This window comes from Cebus imitator, unplaced genomic scaffold (assembly GCF_001604975.1).
Source record: "Cebus imitator isolate Cc_AM_T3 unplaced genomic scaffold, Cebus_imitator-1.0 Scaffold277, whole genome shotgun sequence".
NCBI classification, from domain to species: domain Eukaryota; kingdom Metazoa; phylum Chordata; class Mammalia; order Primates; family Cebidae; genus Cebus; species Cebus imitator.
In genome coordinates, this window is record NW_016107592.1 from 2,270,954 (window position 1) to 2,279,061 (window position 8,108).

Below are 8,108 nucleotides of genomic sequence, written 5' to 3' on the forward strand. Positions count from 1 at the left end.
TTTTGAGACGGAGTCTCGCTCTGTCACCAGGCTAGAGTGTAGTGGTGCGATCTTGGCTCACAGCAACCTCCGCCTCCTGGGTTCAAGTGATTCTCCTGCCTCAGCCTTCCGAGTAACTGCGACTACAGACATGCATCACCCCCCCAGCTAATTTTTGTGATTTTAGTAGAAATGAGTTTCACCATGTTGGCTAGGGTGCTCTCTATCTCTTGCCCTTGTGATCTGCCCATCTCGACTTCCCAAAGTGCTGAGATTACAGGCGTGCGCCACTGCGCCCAACAGGGATGTGGTGAAATTAGAACACTTGTACGCTGCTAATGGAAATATAAAATGGTATGGCAATTTCTCAAAAAAATTAACCACAGAATTACCATATAGACTAGCAATTTTGCTTGTGGGTATGTACTCAAAAAAAGTGAAAACAGGAACTTCAACAGATATTTGTACATCTCTGTTCGCAGCAGCATTATTCACAATAACCAAACAAAAAAAAAAAAAGAAGAAGCAACCCAAGTATTCATGGATAGATGAATTAATAAACAAAATGCGATATAGACACACAACAGACTATTATTTAGCTTTAAAAAAGAACGGAATTCTAACATGCTACAACATGGAGGGAGACATTGTGGTAAGTGAAATATGCCAGTCAAAACAGGACAAACACTATGATTCCACTTATTTGAGGTACCTACAATGGTCAAATTCATAGAGACAGAAAGTAGAATGGTGGTTGCCAGGGGTTAAAAGGAGGGAGGAGATGGATCATGGTCTTGGCTGTACAACAAGGTGACTGTATTTAATGTCACAGAACTATATACTTCAAAATAGTTAAAATGGTAAATTTTATATTATGTACATTTTACCACAATTTGAAAAAGAGACAACGGAAGAAGGAATGAACTGTGATTTGAACATGAACAAATGATTCTTGTGGATACTCACTGACCTACATAACTATTCAAGGAAGACAGAGAGGTGGACTGGAGGCACTACTAGTTTCTAGTTGTGAAGATTCAACTAGAAACTAGAACAGTAATCCTTACTGTTTATACTTAAAATTTTCCAATGGATTCATATTATAACTAGAATAAAATCCTACCTGGCCAGAAATTAGAACACTCATTCATTGCTGATAGGGAAACAACCAGGCAGCTCATCAAGATGTTAAACATTGTTATATATTACTTCACTCTTAGGTGTATACTCCAGACAAATAAACGTATGTTCACACAAAAATGTGTACATCAGTGTTCACGGCAGTGTTATTCATGATACCCAAAAAGTAGAAATAATCCAAATGTCCATTAATTGATAAATGGATTAACAAAATATGACATATCCACATGATGGAACGAGGATGAACCTTGAAAACATTACACTAAATGATAGAAACCAGTCATAAAAGGACACATATTGTATGATTTCACATATATGATATAACCAAAACAGGCATATCCAGAGACAGAAAGTAGATTAGTGGTTACTCCAGGCTGTTGAGAGAAGGAATGGTGAGTAACTGCTAATGTATATAGGCTTTCTTTTGGGGGTGACGATATGTTCTGGAATCAGATAGTGGTGATGGTTGTTGCACAATTCTGTGAATATACAAAAACTACCTAATCATTTTTAAATGGTGAATTTTACGATGTGTGAATCATATCTTGATAAAGCTGTTTGTAAATTTTTTTTTGAGACAGAGTCTCCCTCTGTTGCCCAGACTGGAATCCAGTGGCACAATCACAACTCACTGGGTTCAAGCAATGCTTCCACCTAGGCTTCCCAAGTAGGTGCACACCACACCTGCAGTCACGTGATCCTGCCACCTTGACCTCCCAAAGTGCAGGGATTACAGGTATAAGCCATCACAGCCAATCTGGATAAAGCTATTTCAAAAAACAATAATAAAATGCCACGTGGTTTCAACAGGCTATATGATTTAACCCTCTACAGAATCATCTCCTACTACTTTTCCCCTCACACAATACATTCTAACCACCATCTTCTGTCTATCCCTCAAAAAGATCTAAATTCTCTTCTGCTTTAGAACCTTTGTACTTCCTCCTGCCTGGAAGGCTCTTCTGTCAGGTTGTTACAAGATTGATTTTATGTCATAATTTGGGACTTAGCTCAAATATCTCCTAAAAGAGGACTTCCCTGATAACAATGAAAGTAGCTCTCTACCCTCTTCCTCCCTTACTTCTATCCCCTTAGCCTATTTTATTATTCTTTTTTTTTTTTTTAAATTTTTTTTTTTGAGACGGAGTTTCGCTCTTGTTGCCCAGGCTGGAGTGCAATGGCGCGATCTCGGCTCACCGCAACCTCTGCCTCCTGGGTTCAGGCNGCCTCCTGGGTTCAGGCAATTCTCCTGCCTCAGCCTCCTGAGTAGCCGGGACTACAGGCACGCGCCACCACGCCCAGCTAATTTTTTGTATTTTTAGTAGAGACGGGGTTTCACTATATTGACCAGGATGGTCTCGATCTCTTGACCTCGTGATCCACCCGCCTCGGCCTCCCAAAGTGCTGGGATTACAGGCGTGAGCCACCGCGCCCGGCCTATTTTATTATTCTTATCGCACTTACCGTCAGAAACTATCTTATGTGTTTATCAATTTATTGTCTATCTCCCCCTTCTAGAATGCAAGCTTCATGACAGCTGGGACCTTGTCTGTCTTGTTAAACTCCACGTTCCTAGCACCTAAGAATATATGACACATAGTAGGAGCTCAATAAATATATGTTAAATAAACAACAACAGAAATCAAGATCTAAGTCATTACATAAATTATACATCTTGGAAACTATTGTTTAAATAGAAATAATGTTAATTCGCTAACAAATCTCTGCTTAACAGTAAATATCAGCTACTATCTACTTAGCTAAGATTGTCCCTAAAGACCTCTGTTTATACCTCAGAGAACATGTTGCCTTCATGTGCATCAGTGGCTATTAACCAAGTCAGAGTTCTTGGTTTTGGGGATCTCTTTTCCCTTCAGCCCAATTCCCTCAGGTTAGTTCCGAAATCCTAGAAGCTCACCAGAAGACTTGAGCATTGGTTCGGGTTATCTGATTTCTGCTGTTGGATCAAAGTAAGAGGGTAGGCCAGGCTCAGTAGCTCATGCCAATAATCCAGCACTTTGGGAGGATCACCTGAGGCCAGGAGTTCAAGACCAGCATGGCCAAGTGGGGAAACCCTATCTCTACTAAAAATACAAAAAACTTATTCGGGTGTGGTTGTGCATGTTTGTAATCCCAGCTACTGGAGGCTGAGGCGTGAGAATTGCTTGAACCTGGAAGGCGGAAGTTACAGTGAGCTGAGATAGTGCCACTGCACTCCAGTCTGGGCAACACAGCAAGACTCTGTCCCAAAAAAAAAAAAAAAAAAAAGAAAAGAAAAAGTAAGAGGGTAGTCTAGTATAGTGCTTCTCCAATGTTAATGTACATACCCTTAGTATCTTGTTAAAAGACAGATTCTGTCAACATGGACAAAGCAGAGAAATAAATTAATTAATTAAAAGATTCTGACTCAGTCAGTACAGGTGGAACCTGAAATCTGGATTTTAAACAAGCTCAGATAATGCTTATCCCGTGACCACACTTTTTGAGTAGCATTGGACGAGACAATGAAGCAGTAAGTAGTAGTTTCTCATTCAGTATCTGGCCAGTATATACTAAACAAAATACAGCCCAGTGATTCTGCATTTGTATTCTATAACTTAGCATTACTATTCCTTCTTTAGTTGCAGAATTCCACATATAAAAGTATGACAAATACTGGGGCTAAAACTTTTTCAAAAGGAACACATTAATCATTGGAGAAACAGGATTTACATTACAGGTAATATTTATCACCAGTTTGTGTAGAATAAAGTACACATATATCTTCAGGTCACTTGGGACTCCAGCTCTAGACAACAGGGGAAGAGAAATTAAGAGAACATGAGTGTGAGTATCTAAAATCTCTGTCCTGTACGAACTAATTACTTATTAAACAGTAAATTCAGCTTGTCTCTTCCTGGCAGCCCTGAAAGAACATGAGAGTAGGATGGGGGATAAGGAGATTAACTTAGCAGATAAGAATTAGGCCTCTATTTCACAGAACTACCTCATACCTTCTCAGAATGTCAATTTTCCCAACTTCAAAATGAAAAAACAGACATCTGATGATCAGCATGCAGGTAATACACAATGCCCGTTCCACAGCCATTACTTGGCAATCTCACCTCTAGGGGAAGGTAGGTATGCTTTTGTTCCTGGCCAACTTGTAGGCAGGGCAGATGGGGATACTTGAGCTGCAGGTTATATTTCTGCTTGAAATACTGTGCCACTGTGCACTCCACAGTCTGTCCACTCTCCAGCTGTAAGGGGAATCTATTCGGAAGAAAGGAAGGAAGGAGGTGTCATAATCCAGCATTCAGTCCCACTTCTGTAGACCCACAAACATGGGAAGCCCCAGCCTTTTTCCTCTTTTATTTGGCCCCAATATGATGCGTAGGAAGGATGTCCCAGACTTTGCTTCATTCTATCCAACTTCTTTGAGCATTGCCACTCATGGGAAAACAGGTCATACAGGGCTCCAAGAGAGAAGCCAAAGGTTTGAGCGGCAAGTTCCACAAAAGTAAGGACACTATCTGACTCATTTATTTCTAATGTTGAGCATAAAGCCTGACACAGAGTAGATACTCATAGTCCAGTGTAGCCTAAGGTCAAGAATGGGGATGGAATCAATGACAGCTTCCCCAAGGAGCCCAGGAGCCTAGCTTTCTTTTTCAAGAGAAAGAATAATTTGAGAGAGATTCTAACATTCACCTAACCCTAACAGGAATCAGAGAACACACCTGCTCTAAAGGACCAAGGAGGCAAGGAGATCAAGAAGGTAAAAATGGTAGGGAGAGTATCAACAGATCAGAGAAGGCTGAAGAAGGATGCCAAATTCCCACAGCTTATCTTCAAAAACAGGGCCAGTCCCCAAGGCTCATTCTCAAGGCCAACGGGGGAGGGAGGGAAAGATAATGAGTCTGAAATCTCAGCCCTTCTCCACCAACAAAGTATGGCTCAGCACCCCTGCCCACTTACGTCTGATGGCTAGCAGGGCGACGGGTAACGTTACACACACGGTATTTCCTCTTCATCTGTCCACAGTGGGTCACTTCCACCTTCAGGCCTGAGATACACACACTGCTTGTCAGGACTAAAATTGGTTGCTCATGTTCCCAGGCTTGGCCTCTCCCCTGAGCATACCCCAAGAGGATTTCCTCTTAGGGCTTAAGTGGCGCTGTTTCCCTTCCCCTCCTGTTGGGTCCTCACCCTTGATCTCCTTGGTGAAGCGAACACGCTGAGAGTCCGTGAGGGGCTTGGGCTGCTCATCTATGTTCCTGATGTCCAGCACCTCACACATGAACTCAATCACTGGCTGTGCCTTATAGAAGGCAGTGGCTGAGACTGTGGGGACAGGGTAAGAATAGCTCAGCTCAGGTTCTGTCTTCCAGAATACATGGAGGCACAACAATTTATACCCTCTTCTTTATAGGGCATTGGGATGGGGGCAGGGAGTGCCAGGGCTATAGGAATTAGACTAGGAGTGTGGTTGCAGAGCTGGGAGGGATGAGGCCGGGAGTGTGGTCACTGGACTTGGGGTGCCCCTGGCTCCATAGCTCTCCCCACTCACCATCAATGTTGAGCATCATCTTCCACATGGCAGGGCGCACAGACTGGTGAAAGCCGAACCAGACCTCGCGCCCACCCCCCAGCGGGTGGTAGTAGCCCTCAGGCGGTGAGAAGAAGGAGCGGCCCACAGGGGTGTACCTGGCAGGGACAGGCAGAGAACTGGTCCCTCGGGCACAGGCCCCCACCCTGTGAGGCATCCTGGGCACGGAGGAGCCCTGGCCTGAAAGGCAGGACACCAGGGCTTTAATGCCAGCTCTGATGCTTTACCAGTTGTATGACTGACCTTGTGCAAGTTTCTACCTTCTCTCTGCCCTGCAGGGACAGATGGGATGAGGCCCAAAGATACCTAAGAAATTCAGGGCAAGGGCTTTAAACCATCTAAATGTAAATACGCACTTGCCTGGTAAGTGGTAGGGCTCAAACAATTTTTTTTTGAATGGCACACTGTGGGACCTTAGTATGTGCTTCCCCTCCTCCCCTAACAGCAATTCTGCCAACACTAGTAGCCCAGATACTAACTACACCCAATACCTCATGGATGCCAGGTGCCTCATGGCCACATCCAGGGCTTGCACAGACTCCAAGGGAACAGGGATCTGGCCACTGACCAGGGCTTCATGCAGCATTCGCCAGCTCACAATGGCTAGCCATTTGATGGAGACCTTAAAGATTCGATCCTTCCCTTCCCCAGGAATTGTCACCTCAAAGTCGACCTTCAGGAGGGTGAGAGAAAGGGGTGAAGGATTGCCATTGCTCTGCCAGAATGACCCGACTCCATGGATTTGCTGAGAATATACTCTCAAGTTGATAGGGGCTCATAATGAAGACTCCAGAGTAAGTCCAGCCCCTTAGGTTCTAGCCACCTTGGTTCAGTGCTTCTGTTCCTTTCAACTACCTCTCAGCCTAGCAGGAAGTCCTTTAAGTCTATTTTAAGTCTAATCTCAATCTGTTTAGGACACAGACAGGCACATGACAGACTAAATAAACATCAGCACCTACCCACCCCTCACCCTAAAACATACTTTCTCAGCACAAAAGATGAAAAGGATCTCTGGACCACCAGACTCTAAAAAGGCTTACATGAGATTGATTCTACCCCAGACCCCTGACACAGGCCTAGCCTGACTCCCAACCTTACCCGTTCGTTGCCAATGGGCAGTGCTGTGACAGTGTAAATGTTCTTCTTTCCGTCATACACAGGCTTGCGATCACCAAAGATCTGAGGCTTGAAATGCTGGACCATGTATTCCACCACTTCCCTGTGGGGGACAGGAGTGGCCTGTGGAAGCTGAGAGACTACCACCACTTCAAGCTTTTGGAAGTAATTCAAAGTCCAGGCAATGTCCCATCTATTATATTCACTCCTAACATCTACTCTATGACGGTGCTTCTCAAACTTTAACATTCCTATGAATCACCTGGAGATTTTATTAAAATATAGCTTCTGATTCAGCAGGTCTAGAGTAAAGCCTGAAATTCTACATTTCTAACATGCTCCCAAGTGACACTGCTGGTCCTCAGATCACCAAGGTTCTAATGGACCTGAAAGACTGGTGTGAGTGCCTTCTGAGAAGAGGGGGACGCTGGAGGGAGAAAGGCTTGACTCCAAGGTCTATCAAGAATCAGGAATAGGACTAGGTATGGTGTCTCACCCTGTAATCCCAGTAATTTGGACAGCCGAAGCAGGGGGATCACTTAAGCCTAGGAGCTTAAGGCTAGCCTAGCCAACAGAGTGAGACCCTAACGCATTAAAAAAAAAAAAATTTTTTTTTTTTTAACTAGTTCGGTATGATAGCATGTGCCTATAGTCCCAGGTGCTTGGGAGACTAAGGCAGGATAATTACCTGAGGCTGGAAGTTTGGGGTTACAGTGAGCTATAATCACACCACTGCACTCCAGGCTTTGGGAGGCCAAGGCGTGCGGTTCGCTTGAGCTCCTGAGTTTGAGACCAGCCTGGGGAACACGGAGAAACTCTGTCACTACAAAAAATACAAAAATTAGTCAGGCATGGTAGTGTGCAGCAGTCCCAGCTACTCAAGAGGCTGAGGTGGGAGAATCACTGGAGCCTGAGAGGCAGAGGTTACAGTGAGCTGAGATCATGGCACTGAACTCCATCCTGGGTGACAGACCCAGATCTTGTCTCAAAAAATTAAAACAGGCCGGCTGCGGTGGCTCACATCTGTAATCTCAGCACTTTGGGAGGCTGAGGCGGGCAGTTCACAAGGTCAGGAGTTCAAGACCAGCTGACCAATATGGTGAAACCCCATCTCTACTAAAAATACAAAAATTACCTGGGCATGGTGGCACACGCCTGTGGTCCCAGATTCTCAGGAGGCTGAAGCAGGAGAATCGCTTGAACCTGGGAGGCGGAGGTTGCAGTGAACCGAAATCACACCACTGCACTCCAGCCTAGGTGACAGAGTGAGACTCCGTCTCAAAAA

The 8,108-nt window shown here is 44.4% G+C and overlaps 1 protein-coding gene across 4 annotated transcripts in view; it reads right to left on the reverse strand.

Annotated features, from left to right (window-relative positions):
* AGO1 (argonaute RISC component 1) overlaps positions 1-8,108 on the reverse strand; it is a 42,021-nt gene that overhangs the window by 25,472 nt on the left and 8,441 nt on the right. For 3 of the 4 annotated variants that reach the window (XM_017501085.1, XM_017501084.1, XM_037728704.1), the window contains 6 exons: positions 6,806-6,926; positions 6,199-6,380; positions 5,669-5,805; positions 5,308-5,442; positions 5,077-5,164; positions 4,224-4,371 (listed from right to left, as the gene is read on the reverse strand). In XM_017501085.1, the coding sequence (XP_017356574.1) occupies positions 4,224-4,371; positions 5,077-5,164; positions 5,308-5,442; positions 5,669-5,805; positions 6,199-6,380; positions 6,806-6,926 (811 nt within the window). Of the gene's footprint in view, positions 1-4,223; positions 4,372-5,076; positions 5,165-5,307; positions 5,443-5,668; positions 5,888-6,198; positions 6,381-6,805; positions 6,927-8,108 lie in introns of those variants that run through there. The other variant, XM_037728705.1, reaches the window with a different exon arrangement.